At 54.6% G+C, this 23,424-nt stretch overlaps 6 protein-coding genes across 6 annotated transcripts; 1 reads left to right on the top strand and 5 right to left on the bottom strand.

Moving 5' to 3' along the window:
* Window positions 1-981: 981 nt before the first annotated feature.
* GGS23DRAFT_566432 (uncharacterized protein) lies at window positions 982-2,148 on the bottom strand. The gene is made up of 2 exons (XM_051516270.1): window positions 1,493-2,148; window positions 982-1,395 (listed from the first exon to the last, which is right to left on the bottom strand). The coding sequence occupies exons 1-2, from the start codon at window positions 1,893-1,895 to the stop codon at window positions 1,316-1,318; spliced, it is 483 nt and encodes a 160-aa protein (XP_051372034.1). The 5' UTR covers window positions 1,896-2,148; the 3' UTR covers window positions 982-1,315.
* Window positions 2,149-5,326: 3,178 nt separating this feature from the next.
* Window positions 5,327-6,550, bottom strand: GGS23DRAFT_566427 (bola-like protein). Its single transcript, XM_051516269.1, has one exon. The coding sequence runs from the start codon at window positions 6,217-6,219 to the stop codon at window positions 5,692-5,694; it is 528 nt and encodes a 175-aa protein (XP_051372033.1). The 5' UTR covers window positions 6,220-6,550; the 3' UTR covers window positions 5,327-5,691.
* Window positions 6,551-7,037: 487 nt separating this feature from the next.
* GGS23DRAFT_604933 (subtilisin-like protein) lies at window positions 7,038-10,093 on the bottom strand (the record flags this gene model as incomplete). Its single annotated transcript, XM_051519684.1, has 8 exons — window positions 7,038-8,211; window positions 8,265-8,359; window positions 8,417-9,061; window positions 9,117-9,175; window positions 9,284-9,315; window positions 9,371-9,492; window positions 9,543-9,899; window positions 9,965-10,093. 8 exons carry the CDS (start codon window positions 10,091-10,093, stop codon window positions 7,038-7,040), a joined length of 2,613 nt encoding a protein of 870 aa, XP_051372032.1.
* Window positions 10,094-13,663: 3,570 nt separating this feature from the next.
* On the bottom strand, window positions 13,664-15,370 carry GGS23DRAFT_527683 (voltage-dependent anion channel-domain-containing protein). Its single transcript, XM_051514699.1, has 2 exons — window positions 14,324-15,370; window positions 13,664-14,247 (listed from the first exon to the last, which is right to left on the bottom strand). Exons 1-2 carry the CDS (start codon window positions 15,231-15,233, stop codon window positions 13,778-13,780), a joined length of 1,380 nt encoding a protein of 459 aa, XP_051372031.1. The 5' UTR covers window positions 15,234-15,370; the 3' UTR covers window positions 13,664-13,777.
* Window positions 15,371-16,904: 1,534 nt separating this feature from the next.
* Window positions 16,905-17,625, top strand: GGS23DRAFT_566410 (uncharacterized protein; the record flags this gene model as incomplete). The annotated part of the gene is made up of 1 exon (XM_051516268.1): window positions 16,905-17,625. A coding segment is annotated over exon 1 (620 nt), but the record flags the coding sequence as incomplete, so codon positions are not given.
* A 2,950-nt stretch (window positions 17,626-20,575) lies between these two features.
* GGS23DRAFT_527644 (putative glucooligosaccharide oxidase) lies at window positions 20,576-22,828 on the bottom strand. The gene is made up of 6 exons (XM_051514698.1): window positions 22,802-22,828; window positions 22,348-22,666; window positions 22,268-22,275; window positions 22,001-22,200; window positions 21,815-21,940; window positions 20,576-21,748 (listed from the first exon to the last, which is right to left on the bottom strand). Exons 2-6 carry the CDS (start codon window positions 22,596-22,598, stop codon window positions 20,909-20,911), a joined length of 1,425 nt encoding a protein of 474 aa, XP_051372029.1. The 5' UTR covers window positions 22,599-22,666; window positions 22,802-22,828; the 3' UTR covers window positions 20,576-20,908.
* Between the last annotated feature and the right edge of the window lie 596 nt (window positions 22,829-23,424).

Raw genomic sequence — 23,424 nt, 5'->3', positions numbered from 1 at the left:
TCTTTAATTACCTTTGTATTTGGTATTTTTTTAATCGAACAACAGTCAACCAAAGTTATGATGCGAGGCATACGATGGAGCGAGAAAACGCAACGGCGAGGGTCGTCGCGATGACTCTGCGCGAGATCCCTATTCGATATCCCCTCGTTTGGGTATTGTTGAGACAGCCAACCTGGCCCCCTAGCATCATGCGCCGTCTAGAGATGGAGGCACTGCAGTGGTGGCGAAATATTTGCAGCTGTTGGGCACTTGTAAGCGAACCACACGTGATAGGCTAGGTAAAAGTTCACGATGGCGAGAAATAGGGGCAAAACAAGCTCTTCAACAATTAACCTTAAGAAATCTATGCCCGCCCCCTTTCCCTGCCGGCACCAGGAATGCGCCCAGGACAGGGTTAAAGGCTACGTGAGGCCGGGAGCCATTGGTGGATATCATCGACACACGGGAAGATGCCTCTTGTCTTTTCCCGCCCCTTCTACTAGCGGCCTCCCGAGACAAGCGAAGAGATAGCCGAGAATGTCTACGAACGGCTACAGGGTTTAATTCGGGATGCCAAAATGGGCCCTAAAGAGGATGGGTGTATTTACGTAGGTAGGTGCTGGGATGTCCCTTGTGAAAATGTCGGTCCATTAAGTCAGCACTTAACACCTCGAATCCCGTGAGCTATTTCCCGATACAACACCAAGTCGAACCACCCTTACTGCCGTTGCCGGTTCATTGCAGATGCTAAGGAACTAACTCGGGGAGCCTCACAAGGGCCTAGGATCAGGCTACAACGGAAACACGGGGTAGAAATTCTCTTAAAAGTAGAGTAAATACACGACGAGTCTTTGTAATGGATGCTGAAGAGAATTATACGCTGGATGAATCCTCGCACAGCTAACGAAACGTGTCATTCTGTTTAGTTTCCCATCTATACGTACGTGGATAATGTGATAATAGGCAGTCTTTCGAAATAGTAAAGTCCGAATGTGCAAACTTTGCCTGCCTAAAGCGCATGCTATCGTTGACAGAAGAATCAGCAGAAGAAAGACGCGAATGGGGTTAGCGAGGTGGTTTCATCGCTGATACTTTCTTTAGCTATTGAAATTTCCGAGATGTCCGCCCAGTAGAGTCTCCCAAGTAGTATATCAGTGATGTCGAACGACATGACTAGCAGTCAATGCTATAAGTTTCTAGTTTACACAAGCAAGGAAATATCCCGTTACACAATACCATGCCCACTGAGTTGCCCCTAAACACCCGCTCCCTAGCAAGTCGATTCCCAAATAACCCATACGCCTACAATTCCACTCGTCATGCCCAAATTGTATCTTCATGTGTTGTGGGGGGAACGCGGGACGCCGAAACCACCATGGCGACGCAGTCTTCGCAGTAGGCTTTGCTCGTCAGGGGCTAGAACCTACCAGGTTAGCACTCCGCTCCTCTCCTACGGAATGGGGGGGTAGCGGCGGCGGGGAAGAACCGCATAGAGCGGCCTGTGGGTACTTACACGGGATCTCCGCGGCGACGCTTTCGTCATAGATGTTTATTCGGGTGGTTATTGTCGACATCGCGATAACGGCAGCTGGCCCGTCGGGAGAGCTGTAGTCCATGCGGATGGCGCTCACTTGGAGCGCGTAGGAGCCGGCGTAGCTAATGACCAGGTCGGGAAACACAGCATACTCCAACGACCTGCTGCTACTGCCTCGGGAGCCAGCCCTATCGTCTAGGGTCTGGCTGGACGTTGTAAGTGTGCCAAAAAGCTGGTCCTCGAGGACTCGCCCATACGGGTCGATGAGCACGACCTGTACAAAGTCGTAGGCGGCGCTGCTGTCGGAGCTAACCACCAGCGGTGGGTACAGCACCGTCCCGGCTTGGGCTTGTGTGGGAGGTTGAACTTCTACCGTGACCATGGCTGCGGTGCTTATGTCGTGTACGATCCGAATCTGGACTTAGAGACTAGATTATCTAGGTGTGTGGCGAATCGAGATCCTTCTTGGCTTGGTTGGACGGCATAGTTGCATCTAGATGGAAATGTCCTTGGGGCTTTTTAAAGGTATTTGAGTCACACCAGTGAAGTCTGTCGAGGGTCATGTTCTCATCAGGGATGCTTTTTTTTCCCACCGTAGTATCATCGCAATGAATTACCTTAGAACGTCCCAGTGCCTACCGGATCAGTCCCGCCTAGGAAAGTCCTACGTCTATCTGTCATTTGTAGCCGGCGTGAGAGAGCCATCACCACTCATGATAGGCTACGAGGCCAGGGGTGAGGCTCCAGAAACACAACACAGATAGTTGTGGCATATTAGAATCAAGTCCCAGACGGGGCCAATACCAGGTAGAGCCTCCATTAACTATCGACTCTGACCCTACACAGGTACCACACAGGCAAATTATTTAGTTAAGAAGTGTTGTTGTCTAACTAGGTCGGGAAAGCGATTGGCCTCGGAACTACTTCACGATGCGCACAATTGCGGTCCTGCCCGCACCTCACCGCTCTAGCCCCCCCCCCCCCCCCCCCTCCCCTCCCCCTCCCCTCCCCCTTGACGATAAATGGCGTTAGGATCTTCTCCTAATGAGATGTCGAGGAACAGGCCATGTTCAGGCTCGGAGCCAAGGCTGTGTGTGATCAGCAAGGAAACGATGGGAGAGTCCTCGAACTGAATAATACTAGCAAGAAACCCTGTACTACGCAAAGCTACATACTGCCGAGAAAAGAAAAAGAAACCAAGCCCGGAAAAAAAAAAGGAATGAAGAAAAATATAGGATAAAATAGAATGCAAAAAAAAAAAGTGATCAATGATCAAATTAAAGGGGCGTACGTGTACAACTGAACAGGGATGGCCGGAGCCTATTATTTCTTAGCCATCTAGCGCCTATCCATTGCACGATCTTGGGGTCTCTGTGGATCTGGTAGAAGCGCGAATAGGAGAACGTCAGTCCTTCGTAAGACCCTATATAAGAAGCAATAACCAGCGGCTCCCGGCCAGGGTGGACGATAGGCACGAGAGAGAGGGAGCAAGGGGGGCATGGCAAGGGGTACCAGGCTCTCGGAATTCCCGGGCACTTACGTCAGGGGCTCCTTTTTTTCTTTTCTCTTCTACAGAAACATCACTTGCAAGGTCTAATTACCAATACGATGTTTTATCGATCTTCGCCCTGTATCTCCCCAGGTGACAGGTGATTGGGCCCATGTACGGCGTCGAGATCTGTCACTTGTGGTAGACCAATGCTGCTCGACTGATCGAGAAATCGGCTGAGCAGGCCAAGCCGGTGGGTAAGGGGGGGTGCTCTTGGTAATTCTAGACCTATTGGGCCGAGCGGCGTATTAATTGACGGGGGTGCCGTGCCTATATCCACGAACGGCTCGAATCGGCGACTTAACCACAGGACTGGCACGAGCCATGCCAGTTTCGCTGATGGACTTGCCAAGCAACGTCGACAGCCATGCATATATGTATAGAGACCGAGCGTTTGTTTATACGACTTTATTTGTTTGGTTCCTGTGATGCTCGCCAGGAGGGTGTGATATCGGTTCCTCGCGCAAGGCCTGGAGAGGCGATCCATCGCCGGGCCAGGTCGGAACCTGCTCGGCGGCCGCAACAATGCGGGTTTGACGTTGTCCTGACGAGATGTACCTATCGGCGTACCAACGTCTCGCAGGTGGCTGCTGGCCGAGGCGATGAGGATGAGGATCCCGGGCAAGATGCAGGCTGTCTCGCCGGTGCTGATGCTGGGAGGGCGAGAATCCCTTGCCTCACATCGCGCGGGTATACGGGATTAAGCAGTGCGTCCGAGAACACTCGCATTTATGTTAGCCTCTATTCTTGACCTGTCCGTCAACTTGCCCCATCCGAGACTCTCCTCCCCACTCCCCCCCCCCAGACATGACCGCCACAACCCCCGCTGGCACAGGCAGACGGTACACAGTCGCCTCTCCTCCCCTCCCCTTTTTCGAGCCCGGAGTCAGGTAGCAAATGTCCCGCGGCAACGCCACATCCGAAACCAATAAGGCACGGCGGCAGGCCTGTGAATCATATGATGTAGCACGACGTCGGACATTTTTTGGAACCGCATCTTCTCGACAACGAGGCGAAAGACAGTCTATAGGACTGCCACCTCGCGATCGAGCACCGGCACACACACGTCTGGCCATCGAGGACGATACCGCCGCCCTGGACCCGGGGAGCCGGAGCCTAAATTTAGGCATTGGTCGCATTAGCGGACAAGAACCCGGCGGTGAGGATGTGCTTCTTAGGATGTCGGCACATGGCCTGGACGATGCTGCGGAGGCGCCTGGGAGCCAGTAGCAGAGCAGGCATGTAGCCGTGGGACCGGCCCAGCTGCCTCAAATCTGGCATTCAGCTGGGCATGTAATATTGGCGCGCTAGATCTAGATCACCATGTTTTAGATCGGCTCTTGACCTGGAGCCCCGAGCGATCTGAGACAACACTGCCATTGGCGTCGCTCGATGGAGCGCAACGGGGGCACTCCGCCCACGGGCTGCTTGCTAGGCAAGTCGTGCCTAGCAGCCGCGGACCCTGGTGGCACGGTGACGGCGCGAATACGAAGGCGCCGGGAGCCAGGTGCCGGGGAAGGGGGCGGAGATCTCGAGATCTCAGTGCGCGCCGGTAGGGAGCACATTTGGTCATAGGGCATGGCATGCGTGGTGATACATGCTAACATGGTGCATACATACCCAATCGAGACGGCCTCCCTTGTCCTCGCCACGCGCCCCAGGCATTGGATTCTGTAGCCAGGCAGACAGGTGGGCGGCAGAGAGGCGTGGAGGAGGAGGGCATGTTCTGTGCCCCGGACGGTGCTGACTGGATGTGGCGGGATCGATTGGCTGGCGACAGAGGTAGCGCATGTACACGCCTACATATTGTAACCACATTAGGTACACCTCCAACCTGACTCAGAGCGCAGAAGGATGGAGGATCGGAAATGCATCCTGCGACGGATCCTACCCAAGCATGTACATTCCAATATATGGACTGGCCCAAATGTACTTCGATAGATTGGGCAGAGGGGATCCCTTGGGGCAGCGCCTCCGGTACGTCGGCATTAGCCTGGAGGATACCGGCCTAGGTACCTGCATACCTACCTGGGTACCCCTAGCAGGAACAATATAGGTAATGGCTGAGGTACCCGAATTAGCCTAGGAGGTGCTTACAGGTACCTTACCCAGGTAGGTAGGTGGGTTAGGTACCTACCTAGGTACCTACTAAGCCTTGAATGGAGCTATCGGAGGCACCCTGCTTATAGAGAGGTACTTAGGGTAGAGGGGAGCGGAGGCACTCCGCAGGTACACCGTAGAGGAACCAGGCACCTCGGTCACGTACCTAAACGTGCTAACATCTCCGGCTGCCCCTCGACGCCTACGGACTACCTAACTAGGTAGGTAGGTAGGTAGGTAGTAAATACCTTCAAAAGTTCCACCCCACGCGCACGCGCAACACACACATTACGTAGGCAGGCGGTAGGCGGCGTATGTATGTAAAGTGCAAGTTTTATGCTGACGCGGTATGAACATACCCATGTTACCGAGTCCCAGGCCTTGCCGTCGGGAGCAGGGCGGTGAAAGCCTCCTCGAGGAATCACTCCCGAGTATAACACGACATCCTCGATGCTCACCACGCCTCGTGGCTTGATACTCCATCAGACCACCACGGCCGATCGTGCGAGCATGCCCGAGCCCCCTTTTCTTACGTCCGAGCCAGGGGGACTCTGGTGCGGAGCTGGATGCCGTGCCAGTCCTTCATCCTGTCGCCTAGCACAGCATTGACCATCCTCTGCTGCTTCAGCAGGTTCAAGCCTCGAAATTTCTCCGACGCAATCTCAATCCCGTACATCGATCCGCACCCGCCCGATATGTCCTGCACCGTGAGCTCGGTCGGGCTGAACGCCGCCACCAGGCTGTCCCATATCGCCGACTCGGCGTCGTTGAGGTAGTCGGGCTTTTCGGGGAGTTGTGGCGTGGGGGGCTCGAGCGAGGACGTCGTTGTCGGACCCAAATCTGATAAGCCGGAGGATGCGGCGGAATAGAGTCGCTGCGCGATGGGGTATCGAGCTTGGTAACCGTGTCCCTTGCCTGCCGGTGACGAGATGACCTCCTTTGCCCGATGACTGATCGCCCAGGTGTTTATAGGCCGGTTGCTGAGTAGTTGTGATACCGACCGGGAGCTTCGTCGGATGATCGCCGTTTCAAGGCGGCGGCATTGGTGCCACAACATCTCGGGAGTCGGGCAGGAAGTTAAGGAGGAGATGGCGGCATGGAGAGCAGGCGGTTCCCAGGCTAGAGAGGAAAAGGTAAACACGTCGACGCCTATTTATGCTCTTTGTCGTGACGAGACTGGATGCTGTGCAGCTGCGGCGGGGCGGATGGAAGTGAATGGATTAGAAATGGCAGCTTGAAGATTTGATCAAGTCGAAGCTCAAAATTGCTGTCTCGGAGGCTGTCAATTGGCTAGACTGCTTAAGTGAATTGTGGTCCTCAAAAAAATAAATAAAAGTGGAGGCGGAGGTGATGAATATGCCATTGAAGAATATATACATTCAACCGAGCGTCAAGAGCAAGTAGCCTGCAGTGCCATATAATGACGTAAGATGGCAGCCCTAAACATGAAGCCTTGCCAACGTCTTTCTCCCTTACCCTTCCCTTCCATTCTCATCCCCCCCTCCTAACCACCTCAAGCTTCCACCCAGTTTAGAGGCCACCCACGAGGCCATTCAATGAGGACTTGAGTCTCCCTCACTGTCTACTCGTGGTAAACAGCTACCTACCTACCTACACATACTTACCTAGGTACGGGTGTCACAATGCTTTGCTACGCAGCGTTAAACCAATCGACCAGATCACAACAAGCAACCCTCATAACACTCCCAAGTGAAAGGTACACACATACAGATATAGGCAAGTATATGTATAAAAACCCCTGGTGGGTGAAATTCACACTCTACCTACTTATGGACATCTGAGAAATTAACAGCATTGGTCCTATGATAAGCTCTTTCTGCCTCCGACTCCCTCTAGTTCCTTTCCCAGGCATCCCTACACATAACGGATGGAAAACTGAACAGATTCCGCGGTGTCGTAGTCGGATGAGTTGCCGGCGTCTCCGAAGACGTGCAACGCTTCGAAGCGTAGCTTGTACGAGCCGGCCGGTGCGAGGCTGCCATCCGCTAGTCTACCGTCCCAAGCTGTGATGAGGAAATCTCGAGCTACATAGTAGGTCGGAGAACCGAAAATCTCGCTGCCTTCAGCACTAGAGTTCTGGCTACTGTTAATCGGCACGGCTCGGACGTTAACCCGCGGTGAACCAAATGAGAATATCGCTACACCAGCGGGGTATGTGGTATCGATCGTGCCGTTCGTCCGGGGCAGTGTGAAGGTCGTATTTCCCTCCACAGGGTCGTAGTTCTGGTCCGTCGAGAGCGCTAGATAGCCCCTTTCGAGAACCTGCCTCTCACGCAGGCTGCCGACGGCTCCGTTGTAGGGAAGTGACAGGCTGTCTCCGTTGGTGCCGTTAATGGTGATGTAGCCGGAATATACTGGCAAGAAGGTGCCGTCGAGGGCGGGAGGGGTCACCGTCACGGAGACGGTAGCCTCGCCGCCAGCTGCAACCTCAACCTCAGCCTCGCTCAGGGCGACGGTAGCAAATTCATCCGTAAGCGTCAAGCCAGGGAACGGGTCCGGGTTGATCGAGTTTGAGAAGGTGTAAGCGGTGGCAGCACCAACGCTCCCGAGCTCGTAGGTAACAGCTTCGGTGCCCAAGTTTCGGATGGTAAAATTCAGCGTATCGACGAAGTGATCGGTGTCGTTAAAGGAGAGGCTCGACTTGCTCAGCAGTGTTGTCGCAAAAGCAGCATCGTATGCCTGGACTATACCGGCGCCCTGCTGTACGACGGGAGCCAACACCGGGTACGTCCCAGTTCCGTCGTTCAATAACACCGGGTTTGCCGTGGCCGACAGCAGGTTTTCGATAGTAGCAGGGTCAAGGGTGCCGCGGGCGTTCGACAGCAGGGCGTAGATAGCGGCGACCAGCGGGCACGACATCGATGTCCCCGACAGGACAGCATACGAACCCATGGAGGTCGGGTATGTCGACAGGATCATGCCGCCCGGGGCGGCGAGCTGCGGTTTAACGTCCATCTCGAAGGTTGGGTTTAAGGTTGTGAAAACGCTCGGGGACCCGCCGGTGATCGTGTTCTTCGGCTGAATCAAGCTTCTACATGTTAGACAACCATCCCTACCGCAATCGTCCTCTTCGACTCTTACCTAACAGGCGCGGTGAGGGGGTCAAGCATGTGAAGAGTGACATTGGAGCTGCTCTGCAAGGAGGATATCCAAGCCGCGCCTTGATCCGCAGTTACCTATGTCGATCAGTGAGTGGCGAGGTCTGGGAAGGGGAGCAAAGCTTAATTCCTTACCATGCCGATCCCTAGAATTCCGGGGACTCTGTTAATCACAGGGCCGACCGTTCCAACTGGGACGTTATTGTAGAACATGACATATCTAGCTCCAAACTTGGCCGCGTTGGTAGACTTGTCGGCGAAGGTGCATGAACCACGGCGGATCAAGACGATCTTCCCGGACAGGTCGGGGGTGTCGTCGGGCAGCGCGGTGCAGGCCATCGCCGGGTCATCGGTGTTGAACGACGGGGTCCAGAGCGGGAGGCTCACGTTGGCCCAGCTACCCGGATCCCCGAGGTTATACCCGAAGTCCTGCTCCTCGCCGTCGTCGATACTGAAGCTCGATTCGGTAAGGAGTAGTGGTGTGACTTCGTTGTCGATCGAAGCTACAGATGTCACCTTTTTGCCGTTGGATGCACTGCTGGCGTAGAACAGACCAGCCGAACCGTCGTTACCGGCTGAAACAGTGCATGGAACGCCCGCTTCGACGATCCGAGATACGGCGACGGCCCACGGATCTTCGCTCCAACCTGAGGCGCCTCCTATTGAAGCCGTGATGATGTCGGACCCGGCCTCGAATGCCTGCATGTAGGCGTCGATCAAGATATCGTTAGAGACACTACCTACGCATCCAAACACCCTATACATGCCCAGCTCAACATCCTAAACCGTTGTCAGTATTACGAACCGCCCGTTTATTGAAGTCTGGTCGGCTTACAGGGGCAGCCCCCCCGAAGCCCATCTCGTTGGCTTGTGCTGCAATGATTCCTGCGACATCTGCGAGAGACCTAGGTTAGCATCCCCCGGGCTCCGAGTTTCCGGCTGCAGAAGAAGGATATGTATAGCCTATAGCAGACGGCTTAATGAGCTGAACAAGTTACTTACGGGTACCATGGCCACCACAGTCATCGTATGGGCTACCCAGAAGGTCAACACTTGATCCACGATGCCACCAGGACCGGTGCAACATACTCCGCATCGGGCACCGGAATATTGGTGCCATCGTAGTCGTCGCCAACGATATCGGTACCAAAGGTGAACAAACAATCGGGACGACCAAAGCAGCCGCCTAACGCAGGGTGAGTGTAGTCAACCTGCCAATCGTCAATTGATGCTTCCGTCACCCAGAATTGCCGCAACTCACCCCGGAGTCGATGATCGCGATCTTGACCCCCTTCCCGGTAAAACCCTTAGCCTGGAGCTTGTCGACCTGGGTCATCACATGGGGGGTGAATGTGTCATTTCCCAGCTGCCTCTTGACGTTCTTGACGAAGTCCTCCCCTCCAATACGCCCGGTCCAGACAACCTCGTCTTTCGGGAGCGTGTACACCCTGTTTGGCCATATCTGCTTAACGCTGCGGAGGGAATCCAGCTTGCCCACTTCTTCCTCGGCTGTCTTGAGGTCGCGGAATTGGATAGACGCCCCTTTGAACAGCTTATAGTTCAGGTTCATACGCGTCTCCGCCTTGGATCCGAGATGGTTAAAGAACTCTGCCGAGCTCTATCCGCGGATCGTCCTCGGTTAGTACGAATACAGCACCAACGGCTATATTTAGGCTAAAATACCTGAGAGTCCTCGAATTCTACAATGTAGGACCCAGCAAGGTGTTTCGGCTCTGGCTTCACGCTGGCTTTGGCTGAGAGTATGCTCGCCGCGCCAGCGAGCAGCGACATCAGGGTACGGCCTTTAACCATTTTCGATGAGCCGCTTTGCGGAAGCCGGCAACCGGAAGGGTATCCGTGGAGGAAGGATGGGAATGAGTGTAGGAGCCCGAGTTGGCTCAATGCTGGTGGGGAGAGCCGGAGGTCGTAGGGGCCTATCTCTTCTAGTTGAAAACGGGAGATGCTACGAGTATTTGTAGTCGCCGAAGGGCAGTGGGCATCGGTGGCTTGTCAGGTCATCGGCCAAGGTATGCAAGATTAGCCGCGTCATTGCACCATTGCGTTGCACCGCGAGTGAAGATTTTAAACTCCCCAAGCTGGCTGGTTACCCGGATGGACCGTCGTTATCAATGCAACCTTCTGGGTAGTGTCAAGATGCATGGGAGATGGGACAAGGGGGTAGATGGCTACAACGACTCCAAGTTCTGGAGAAGCTTGGCAGGGGAGCAGCGCGTCGGTTTGGGGACCGAATCTCACACTGTAGAAACGAAATATCTGAATGAAATCATCTGAACTTACCTCATAAACATTTGATCGCCTAGTCTCTCGAGTAGTTACGCATGGAAGAAGGCATCGGGCTTGGATAGAAACGGCGCTTAAGCTATGAGAGGGGAAGCATCTTCTCTTCCTCCGTTGTTATGTAACCCTTGCCGGGCCGCATGGCCTGTACAAGTTCCTACTCGCTACAGACCATGGCGTAATCTGCGAATGGCATGAGTAGGTAGGGCCTGAGGTTCCATCACAGCACGAGATGCACCCAAGCACATGCCTCCTTGAGACAGCTATCGGGCAGAGCTTCCCGGGTGTATTCGTGCGATATGGCCGGAATAGGTGCGGAAGGAATGGTAGTAGAACCAAGAAGGCGGTTCTAGATTACCTACACGAAGAGCAAGTCGTCGATTCGCAACGTGCCAACCCTAGGCGGAATACCGATAGGCCATTATTATCATCCATACAACAACAAAAACAACGCCTGTGAGGAATCTGGCTGGTTAGACACAAAGCCACGTAATAAGAGTCTTGTAACTGGTTATCCAGCCAGCGGCCCAAAGCGTACTGGTGTACACATGTGCCGTAGGTATGTGCCAGCGAGATGCAGGTCCTGACGGTGGTATTCTGCCAAGACGAAATTCCGATGGCACCCTGATGCGGTGCTTTGCCCTTTTTGAGATAAGATGGCCTGGATAGATCGACGAACGAACCGTCCCTCCCAAAGAGCCAATGCTTACGACACGGGAATTATCACATCGCGAGGATCGCAAATGGGCAGGCGTATTCGATTCCCGTCTTAGGGCGGCGCGAGGGAACGACGTCTCACATCTCAACTCGCGCAACTCTAGAGAAGCAGCTTCGACGACTCTAAGAGAACAAGTTATTAGGCCTCTAGCCAAGCCCGAAAATCTGCCACTTCACCAGTCGCGGTCCGTCGCTGCCGCCGCCAGCATATGCATGTGCCGCCCGGAGGACCCTCCTGCGTATCTCCCACCCTAGGATCTAGGATCTAACGCTCTCGGCAACCCTCCTGTAATCATGGGATGTTAAGCAGACCCGGCAGGAATCGAATTGCCTATTGGATCTCTTTCCCTGTGTTTTCATTCGAGGTTGCACCGGAGCGTGCCTTGCACCCAACGATTGAAGGCGGCGCTGGCTCGGCGTCAACATCCCACCTGGGCATCGCGAGAAAGAAGCTTGTTTTGAGTGGTCTGGGGTAAACCTGGCCTGCTTACTCACACGTACACTGCGTATTACCTATATCGATACGAATGCTCAGGCACCCTCGAAGCATCCCGCCTGTATCCACTTCTCTCTTTTGAAGCTCGGCAGAGTCGAGCGCTCCCCACTCAACTTGGGACGATATTATCCCACGCGCCCTGAAGCTAAGATGACTGCGAAACGTGCTTGTTGAGATAACTAGCTATCTAGGCACTGAGTGAGAATACAGGGCCTTTCGGGCCTCCGAGCCTGCTTAGGAAAGGATACTTACCTATGTGGGTAATAATGATGCTCCCTGCTTAACTCCTGAGACTCCACGCGAAGATGTACCTACGCAGATACCTATGGCGTCCCCCGGTAAACCACGTCGAAATGGAATAATAATAAACCCAGCCGTAGTATTGGTGGTGAAAATCGCGATAAGCGCTCGATGGCTTTCGCACGTGCCCGCGTGCCACCCCGCCCCTGGGAACATCCTGCGTACCCGCCGTTATTGGGCATGTAGAGAGTTGGCTCTAGAGAGCACAACCACCTAAGCAGTCTCTTTGATAGGTATAGCCTCGTTGGCCTGCATGCCATGAGCGACTTGCAATAAACTGTGAGAGAAGCAGTGATTTTTCTTCGAGGCTGGGCCGCGGAACGTTAGAAGGACCCATTCAACTTCAACCCATCGAAATCCTAGTCACTCTTATTGCCGCCACAATACTCGGAGGACGATATAGGCAGGTAATATGATTCGCGGAAATAATCGGACTATCCTTTCACAGTCCCTCCACCCGAAGCCCAGGTTCGAATCCTGCTGTGGTTAAAACCAGGGACCCGTGTACGTCCTTAAAAACTGCGACCAACAGCCACCAAAACGGACTGGGAACTGCCTTCACAGGGAGGATACAGCTTGAACTGCACAAAAGCGCGACACAAGAATGCGAGCTCGGTACTACCTGAATAGGGAGCTAAATGCTGTGAATATCCTAGACTAGCACGCCCCTAGTACCCCACCGGAGGTTCGGGATAGCCATAGGCGGTCCCACGGGCGTTAAATACTACTACTACTGCTGCTACTGCTGCTGCTGCTACTGCTGCTGCTGCTGCTGCTGCTGCTGCTGCTACTGCTACTATCCTGTCACGTAGTAATTGAACCAGCCTATATAAGCCTGCATACCGCAAAGCGTGAATGTAGGCGTCTACGTTTTACGCGACATATCCGAAGCCCGCTTCGCTCATTGATTTTATATATATCTTGAGTACGGCGTAAGAATCTCTTCTTTTATCAACTCGTCCGAAGGGAGATAGAAGGAGAGGATACTCTGCTGAGATGTACCTTTGTCAGATTCAACCTCCCTTCTCCTCCTGGCTCTATTTCCACCCTTCCTCCTCTCCCTCCTCTTCTTTTCTCCCTTCTACTTCTCACACCGCTTCCTCTGTCCTCGTTGAAGCACATATGATGAAAGAGGCACAGGCGCTGGCATAAGCTGCTCAGCCCAAGGTCCGGAGATGTGAAACGTTTTTTTTTTTTTTGCCAACAGAATATAAACACTAGTCGGAACTGCTATTGCAAGTTGTCTGCGAATTTACACAACATCATCCTGGGAGCAGCACGAACGTGGTAATTTCAATACGATACTTACGGTAGCTCCCAAGTATGTGGGTCACTAGGAGTTTGAGGCTGGTAACATATTCGTATTTTTCTCTATAACCACTCTAACCCTAAGGTATTATGCAGAAAAGAGCACATTTGGGTCTTGCCCATGTGGCTATTTTCCCATAAACCAGTAACCGAACAATCACCTATCCCCATCTAGAATATGCTTTGGATATCTTGAACCCTCAGAAAATGAAACCAGCCGACTGATTTTCCGAGGTAGCCCGTCATTGAATAGGAGATGGTCGAAAAACAACTGCGATATAGTAGAAAAAGGCGTCACTCATCGTCCGCATAGCCGTTCCGAAGCTAAGGACTAGAAAAAAATAATGAGAACAAACTGCGTGTTGGTGTTATGTGATTTAATGGTCGTTGACATCTTCGTCTCGTCCAGGGTACATGATGTCCTGGACGATGACAGCCCTGATGTGGCTGTACAAGACGAAGCAGTACGTGGCAAGTAGGCAGATCGACATCGCCGTTGATATCCACTGCACCACTGCATTTCCCAATTCGTTCGCGATCGAGATGGTCGCCAAAGCGAAGCCCGTGTTGGGGAAAACCATGGCCCACCAACCCAGATGGAAGTACTTGGGACGGGAGCCCACCACGGCAATGAAGGCGATGAAGAACCACCAGAGGGACAGGGTCCACAAGAAGATGGCGCCGATGAGAGCAAACGTCCGGATGATATGCGCATCAACAATTCCGTCCATCTCCCTGTCGAAGTTCTCGGGGAGGCCATTCGCCATACCGATGAAAGCCAGCGCGGTGAATGCTGGCGGGCCCACGTTCATGAATAGCCCAGGGCGGTGCTCGCGATTGGGAAGACCTGGAGGCTTGAATTAGTTACAGCCACATCCCCACGTTGACCCCCGAGGGGGGGGGGACCCGGTAATATCACATACCTGCTGACATCAAACGTCCGACCATATGCGCGTACATCATGATGGCGACCGATAGTCCTAGCCCTTGGCAGCTCATGCCAGCGACGACAATAGGCACGGCTGAGATTTCGGGCTGCGTATGCGCGATGACGGAAGCGATCGTCCCCGACAGCATGATGGGGAAGATGGGTAAGATCCAGGTCGGCATCATGGTCTGCAATTCGAAATTGTGCTTTGCGAATACGAAGCTGTACTGGCCGACGGCCAGTATGAGTGTGATGATCACATAGCCCCAGAAGGCGGTTTGGATGGCCCATACGAGCGGCGTGTCGTGCTCCGGAATGGCGTAGCGCTGAGTGCTGGTGATGAGGGTGGCGATGGACAAGAAGTACGTTGGGAAGAAGAAGCCCTCACGAGGGTGAGACAGAGACTTGTAAAAGTCCCCCTGATGCAGGAAGAATCGTGCTAACATGGCAGCGGTCAGGAGGACAAATATGACGATATTGACGATGTAAACGAATAAGCCGATCTGTCGAAGCCCGGGGAACTGATGAGGTTGGGCGTGGATCAGCAACGACAACCCGCCCGTACTCATAGGCAAGGTAAACCACGCCCATGTGAAATGGTGCAGCCTCTGGCGGATTCCCAACTTCGGTCGATTCGGGTCGTAAATATCTATGTGCTCGCTATGTCCACGGCCTCCTCGCTCGGAGTTGTTGCTATGGCCTTCCTTGCCCTCGATCATGGAGCTGGCGGCTGAGTTGGCATTCGAGCCCGCCGTCTGCCCTTCATGTCCCTTATTGTCCGAATACGTCGTAATGTATAGCCCCGTTGTCGTCCGCTCCGAGTCGGGGGGCGACGACGAGTGTCCTGATGCCGGATACGACACGGCCTCAGCAGAGGACGGAGTATTGTCTTGCGACCGCTCCATTGGCACACAGACGAATACTAACGGTCCGTTTTGAAGGGGCCGGCAAGAAAGAAGAGCAGAGAGAAGAAGAAGAAGAAGAAAAGGGTAAACAAGCCACACGAACTACCCAGAGGAATTAGACGAAGGGAAAGGAGCTAATGGGAAAAGGGAAAAACAGGAAAGATTCCAGAGATGGGACACCGGCCCCCCGAGATGAAATACCCAAAAACAAAAGAAGGTCGAGTAGCACCACAGAAACAAATTTCTTGGTATTAGGTCCGAGGAGAGTGGGCAATTACGACGACTGTGTGATAGACTGGGACCACAGCCCCTTGTTTGGGACAAGCCAAGAAGGGAAAACATATCTGGGAAGAGGGAAACAACCAACGATGGGCCACGATGGGCATCTCCTGGGATCCGAATCATGCCGGAGGACCTGGGTAGGTGGTCGAGCCAAGGCCGCGTGAAGAAGACCGAGCTTCCATTGCGATCTTCGACGGTGCCCAATGAGACAGATGTGTAGTGGAATGGATCCGCAAGCTTCCACCGTCCACCCAACCTGGACATACATTCCATCTCCCGGCTCATGTCGAGATCAATTTAGCCCTCACCGGATCTGACGAGCATCCGCTGCGGGATATCTCTTGTGCGTGACCTGCAGTGGTAAGAATGAGGAGAAGACGACGACGACGTGGACGGGGATTATGAAGCTCACTGTGTACCAGAAACGACGACAGCGTCGAAAATAGAACCCTCCCTTCCCCGGTCCCTCTCTCTGGTTCGCCAAACCGCGACAGCCACGGCCCACGGGACACACACACACACACACACATACACGCGCGTACTTGCATACCCAACTCACACCTCTCTAGACGAGACACCCTCTGTCGGTCATTTCGTTACTCTGTCAGAGATTAGCAGTGACGATAGCATATGGCGCTCTTGGCGCGAGGAAGATCAGCACGGGAGCCTCACGGTGCGACGAGAGACGCCCAGTGGGCCGCGTCTATCGTTATCCTAACAGATGTTTCCTGGCGGCGAACGTCAAACGTCAAGCGTGAAGACGACTGAGGCCGGGTGGACCTTGGGCGCAACGAAAATCGAGATGGCGGCCCTAACTACCCTGGCCGAGACTGGGTTGTGTGGCTCCGGGACCGGGGGGGGGCTTGAGCCTCAATAATAGTAAACTCTTGGCTCCGCCTTGGCCCTGCGACATTGATGGGGCGTTGTTGACGGGAGGGAAAAAAGAAAAAAAAGGGGGGGGGGGGAGGGAGGACGTTGGGTCGCTGAAGGCGAGGGTGATTCCGAAAAGATCCGGCCTGTTCGGCGACGAGCAACCAACAGGAAGGCCCTCACACGATGATGATGATGATGATGCTTCACGGCTACGAGCGTCACGAACCTTTCTCGACAGGCTTTTCTCGAATTACACGAGTCCACACGGACGCTCAACAAATCAACACGCACAGGCACACCCAGGCAGCACACGTCGCGCGAACTTCTGGGAATCTTCCTTGCCTGCCAGCCACAAGTGAGCCTGGCTCGGCATCCGTCCTACCGTGGTCGACGCTTAATGAGGCAATGAACGGTGGGCAAGCCAAGACCTTCTTGTCTTGGGCCGCCGTCCAATAGTGGCTCCGATCTGCCTCCTCTAGACATACTCATGTAGGTACAACTAGCCTGCACTTATATGAACAACACGCAAGTTCGCACCGAGGGATAGCAAGACGTGTGCGTATGCTAGGTATAATACCAACATACATACATACATACATACAGACGCGCATAGGTATATTACTTGCGCACCTACACGCGTACATACACCACTCACGTCAGTATACCCATACCTACATACCCACGTACCTGTCTGCATGGCGCACACATGCGCTACGCAGGCCCAGCCTCTATCTCACGTACACGCTCGCACACGTACATGATGTACACGTGCAGCGGCCGGCGGCGGTAGATCTCTTCCAGGCTTGCCCATGTCGCAGCAGGCAAGGGGGGCGGTGTTGTGGATCTCTCGGGCAGCAAGAGCCGGCACTGTCTCCGGGACCCTGTCGCGCGCGCGACCCCTGCGAGCTTCTTTTTCGTCTCTCTCTTTCTTTCTTCTCTTTCTTTTCCCTTTCTTCCTCCCGCGCGCAGAGGACCGGGGGAGGGAAGTGCCCTCGCATGCGAAACAGACTCGATGTGGATCTCGGCGCCGTCTTGGCGGCGCGCCCGCAGCGCGCGGGATATTTTTATCTAGCCAGCTTCATGCGCGGGAGATTGCCCAGACGCGTGCCAAGGCCCGGATGCGAACCAATGTGTTTCTTTCTATCCCTCCTCCTCGTCCGTCGCTCTCTCTGTACGTGTGAATGAGTAAGGTCTATCTATCTCTCATCTATCTCTCTATCTCTCTATCTCTCTATCTCTCTATCTCTCCCCCCCTCTCCTCCCCGTTTCGATACCGACCAGGGCTCCGAGTTCCGCTGCCGTCCCTGCTTTCGCTGTCGTTGCCCTCTTCGGGACACTCGTCCGCGAACGTTCTAGCCGAAACTCGATGCTACCTACGGTTGTCGCCGTCGACGAGGTTCGTGCCCGTCAGCCACCCTCTCTCCCGTGCGTGCGCGCGGACTCGCGGGTGCTACAGTGGATCGAGTTATCACACCGCGGCGACCCGATTCGCTGGGTCTCCTCGTCCCTGCGACGACTGCTGCGCGGAAGAGGCCGCCGGAGTTCGCCGTAGACGCTTCTCGCGTATCAGGAGTGTCCGGAGTTTGACAGCCTTCTCTCTCTCTCTCTGTCTCTCTGTCGTCGAAAGATATTGCTCGTTGTGGCCCGCCCGGTTGGTGGCTGAAGCTGCGCAGATCCTCAGGCTGTGCGTATCGATATAGTGGGTAGGTGTGAAGACAGTGGCATGTTCGAAACACTTCTCTCTCTCTCACTTCCTTTCTCTCACACACGCATAGGCTCTCCGGTGCTGCCCGCCAACGAAGTCGGACGCATAAACAGGCCGATCAGTGAAATGGATAGCTGGCACTGCATCTCGTCGCAACCTGTCAGATCAACGGCCTGGCCAATGTGCTCCCCCCTCCCCCTTTCCAGACCAGCTTACATGCTGCTCTAGGCGGGCGGAGGGACAGTTACACTCTGTTAATCACGCTTGGCATCCTGTCTGTTTGCTCCCACTGGTTTGCCTCTCCCCGAGAACGAGCGCAGGCGGCCGTTGGGATTCGCGGATCGGCACCATCGGCATCCCACAACGACCTTCCATCTTCGCCGCCCGACTTCATTTCCGTTGCATAACTCCCGGATGTGAGGCCTTGGCCATTCCTGCCGAAGCGCCACCGAGGGTCTCTTGGCGGCTTCTTCACATGCCTGCTCGTTTATATAGCTATCTATACCTGCGTTACGCATATACAACTCGACGATGAATCCGCACGTTACTCTGGCATCGGTCTATCACCGACAACCGCCCCCCTCCCCGTCAAGGTATTCTTGGCGGAGACGTGTCCCCCCCCTTCCCCCGGTGAAAGCTGAAGCTTCAGGAAGGGCGGTGCAGAATGTGCAGGGGCTTGGCGCAAAGGGACCGACACATCCGCCACGAACGACACTGGCACGATGTGCTCAGGTAAGCCGCCTCCGTAGTTTCTTGACCGGCTACCGAGTCTATGCGCGTATGTAATTGTATCCCCTCCCTTCTCGTCCTGGTTGGGTTGCAATGGAAGTGATCGGACTTGGCTCATCTTCGATGGCATGGTTCCGTTATCTGGGCGTCCCGCTCGCGATATCTAGGCGTGGTGTTGAGGGGTCCAAAAGGCGATGATACTTGCTACCTAGTACGTGTTCGGTGATTGGTTTTCTACCATGTCGGTATTATCCCGGTAGATAGAGAAGAAGAGGGACCCTGCCCCTTGCATCGGGACCTGTTCCCAAGGAATATTCTCAGTCTTAAGATGGCTGGCTTAATGCAGGGATTGAATTGGGCTTGAACGAAACGTATCGTCGGGCAGGGCGCTATATCAGAGACCCCTACATTATAATCGTCAACAACCAGCGCCAGGCGGTAAGACGGGAGTTTCAACCAGCCTAGTGTCAACACCTACATACAGATGTATGTACAAATGTAGTTGGCGCCGTCAACCTCGGTGGGCGTCCAGGTCTTGGTAATGCTTGTTTTTTATTTCTTCATTAAAAAATATTTTTTCCTCTCCCCTCCCGCAAGTACGTATATGTACAGAACTGTGTTAGGTAGCCAATGCCACCGCACGTCCCAACAGGGGAAGCCGACGCGAGCTGTCCCTGCTATGTAGAATTACGATAGAGTTCGCGGTATGTGATGTTAAAGAGAGACAGATGGAGAGAGAGGCGAAGATGGAGAGGGAACCGGCAGGCGGCGATACAAACGAGAGAGACGTGTAGCCAGACGGCATCATCGCTACTCCGTTTCGATCTCTGCTGCGAGCATGAATACTTCGATGAGTAAGGGGGATGTGGGAGAGGGTCGGTCCATCGACGAAGCGAGCACATCCCCTCGCCGTGTTACGAATATTTCCCGGAACTCAGGAGTACGTTATTAAAATTGCCAGGTATGTGCTCTTCGTTGATCTCGCCACTGTCCACCAAAATGACAAAAATTTTTCAAAATTTTCTCTTTTTTTCTTTCTTTCTTATCTGTCCTTTCTAAACTTGTTTGGCTCTGCTGGAGGGAATAATAGGGGCAAGAGATTATGCCCCCCCCCCTCCTTACGAAACATATACCCCTAGAGATCATAGCTCGACTGTCTCGTAGGGAGTACAGCCGTCAGGAGATCGGCGTGCGATGGCTAAGACATTGCCCACCTACCATGCGAGTATTGACATCGAACACACTATGCGTTGTGCCGTGGCCACAGGTGTCTGTTGCTACGTGGTATTCGTTACAGTTGATGCCGTGTGCTATCTGTACGCCGTATGTCACTGTTGTGTCCAACCGAAGGTACAGTGTCAGCCTATACGGCCTCCTCGGTCAAATTCTCTCCATGCAACACATTGCGATAAATCTTTGATATTTCGTGTAGAAGCGTCATCCTGCAGCTGTTCTCCTAGGACTGCACCTTAAAAATGCCGGTGTCCGAGTTATTATCCAGCCGATGCCGTCTTGTCCCGTCTTGGGGCGACTCGTGTATTGCGTATAGCGCCCTCGACTCGACTCGCCCGCTCGACGTGGCGCAGCGCTGCAGCGACTTGGTGACTTGATCAGCTTACCTGGTCGAGATATTGTAGGACCTGGCTAGGGATGAGAGGTGAAGCATGGGCGCCCGCCTTGCCGCCGGATGAATCGGCTTCCCTGTTGTGATGATCGACGTTCACCTGTTCCTGGCGGAGAGTAGCACCTCGTCAACCGGCTTCCCCGATACAGGTAGGCAGGCGAGCAAGCAACTTCGAGATCGGAACGCACGAAACGCGTTGGTATACATTCCACCAAGCCCTACGAAGAAGCATCGCTAACGGCGCCACGAAGGCAGAAATGATCCATCTGGAATACCCTCGGTGGCCCAGACGGGATACAACGAGGGAGCATACGCGCCTTTAGCCGACGAATCACCACTCGTCCGGTTCGCGAGTTCACGAGAGTATGTTTCAAAGGAGATATCATTACTTTAGGTGCTACTGCGACATTATTAATGTGAAGAGGGGGGGGAGGGGTATCAACTCCTAAATCTGCCTGCGCCTTACGAGCTCGCCGCCGCTCCCGGCTTCACACTCTGCGGGTTGTGGAAGACGTCATTAGGATCCCACTTGGCCTTGACCTGACCCAGAGCGTTGAGGTTGGGGCCCCAGTAGGCTTGTTGGGGATTTAGCAGGTTCGGATCGACGTAGCCGGGATATGTCGTCAGGGCCTGCGCCGCACCTCCCTGAATCGTGTCGATGATGCCGCCGATGAAATTCTTCGTGTTCTGAGATAGGGTCGGGATACCGATGCCGTAACCCTGGCAAAACATGATCTTGTCGCGATGGGAGTAGGCAGTCGCGTTCATCGGCACGTCGCTGATGGCACCGCCACTCGCGTCGAAGATCAGGAACCAGAGAAGCGTACCGCGGTCGGCACGGTCGATATAGTTCATGAGCTTGGTGGTTGTGTCTAAGGAGAGCAGCTCGTCGGGGCGGAACGCCAAGCTCCGCGCTGTGAAGGAGCTGCGTATCTCGGAAAGCCAGAGGGCAGCGTCCTGGGCCTGCTGGGCGATGACGGCGAGCCAGTCGTCGACGACGACGGAGACTTTGCCGGTGGGAATCCTGTCGGGGATGCCAGTCGCCTTCCACTCCTCCTCAGTTCCATAGAATGTGGCCGTGATTATGACGCCGAGCTCGTGCATCACGAACTCGGTGCCAAATCGCCGATCGAGGTTCGGGTCTGAGATGAGCTCCTGCCATTGCCGGAAGATAGGGACTAGCTCCGAGTGCTTGGCGAACGTGAGCGAGAACGAATACTGGATGATGTTGCCAGGTTCCGGATGCGTCCTCACGACGAACTCAGTGATGATACCGAAACCTGCGCCGGCACCCTTCAACGCCTGTTTTGTTGTCTATGTGTGAGCAGCAGAGCAGGAGGGGAGGATAGGCACGACAGAAAGACGTACAAAGAAGAGATCGCTGTTTTCGGCCTCGCTAGCCCGCTTGATAGAGCCATCTGCGGTCACGACCTCGACCTCGACAACGTGGTCAAGACAGGACCCCCACATGCGGGAGGAGGGTCCGAGTCCACCCTTGCAGCGGTGCCGTTAGCAGAGAACGTGCGCGCGGCGATAGGTCACGTTACAACTTACGATCGTCGCGTGGCCGCCGATGCCCACACCAGGGCAGGTTCCGTGCGAGATTGCCCGTTTGCCGTTGTCGTGGAGCAGGTCGCTCACCTTGGAGAGTCGAGTACCGCCGCCGATGGTCGCTCGCCACGTATTTCGATCGATGGAGAAGTCCTGGAGGTTGACGAGGTCGATGACAAGCTCGCCGTCCTGTCCGCCTAGGCCTATTACCTACGCGTTAGTCTCCTTTCCACCGCGCGGGGTCTCGTCTCGGTCTGTCTTTGTGCATACCGTAGTTCCTACCATCGCGTTAGCCTAAAATCCCGGAAGATCCGAACGTGCCAGCTCGGGAGGAAACGCGGTGGGCTTACGCGTAGGAATGGCCACCGGACTTTGCCTGCACCTTGACATCGTTGGTGACGGCACACTTTACGAAATCCGATACATCCTGGGCGGTTTGTGGCCTCGTCACGGCGATCGGCTCGACCGGTATGTCGAGGTTGTACCGGTTGACCCAGGAGATCTGGTAGAGGGGGTGGTCGGGGTACGCCACGCAGTTACTGCGGCCGTTGCAGACGGCATTAAGGCAGCTTGACAGCGGATTGCTCGGTGCTTGTCCCATGATGCTAACCAACAACAAAAGACATATATGATGGGGAGGGAGGCACGAGATCTGCGGTGGTAGGAGCTCTAGAGAAGAGGAAGATGAACCCGATCCCTAGGAAAAGAGCGAGGAGGGGGAGCTTGAGGAAAGAGAGAGGCTCGACAGGTATGGAAGCGATTGGGGAGGCGGCACCAACTTATTAAAAGTCGATTGCAACCTACCTGGCTAGCCCAGTCTGCCCGTTAACCCAACTAACCCGGTTCTCGTCACCGTTTCTTATTGATTAGGTTGCCCTGGCATGTCGGTAATATCGTCGTTTCGCGGGACAGATAACTACTTGCCCAATGGGGAGCTCGACGGGGCGACGGGGCGACGGGCGACAGGGCTTTCGACCAGGGGGATTTCCCCCCTCAGCCAAGCTCCAGCGCGTTAATTACCGATCCACATTGCACGCAGCTTTGGCATTGTACGGCAGGCTCTTAGCAGGCTCTTCTCTTAGCGTGACCACTCCAGCTGGACGGGCCCGCGGGATTCGCTGGCGGCGTAGGTTAGTCATCGTCGCTGTCCGTTGGCGTCCGGCCAGGTCGACCAGCCAATCCTACGGTGAGCCCGGCACCTCCTGGCGAAGAAAGGCTAACAAGTCTGGACGGACGTCTCGCGCGCATTGGATCCTCGACCGGCCATAGGCCAGTCACCATCGACGCGATGCCTTCAGTTGCCGGGATAGGCGACGACAGGGGGGGTTTGCCGTGATGTGGTGGTTTGCTTGCGCCGTGGTTTCGTCGCTTTCATCGCCTCAGCGCTTGCGCGCTGGCGGAGGCCTGACGCATAAGGAAATTGCAAC

The sequence above is a fragment of the Durotheca rogersii genome (assembly GCF_024521655.1).
Source record: "Durotheca rogersii strain YMJ 92031201 chromosome Unknown GGS23scaffold_9, whole genome shotgun sequence".
In the NCBI taxonomy this organism is placed as follows: domain Eukaryota; kingdom Fungi; phylum Ascomycota; class Sordariomycetes; order Xylariales; family Xylariaceae; genus Durotheca; species Durotheca rogersii.
Note: the sequence above shows the minus strand (reverse complement) of the source record. Positions and strands in the feature narration are given on the sequence as shown.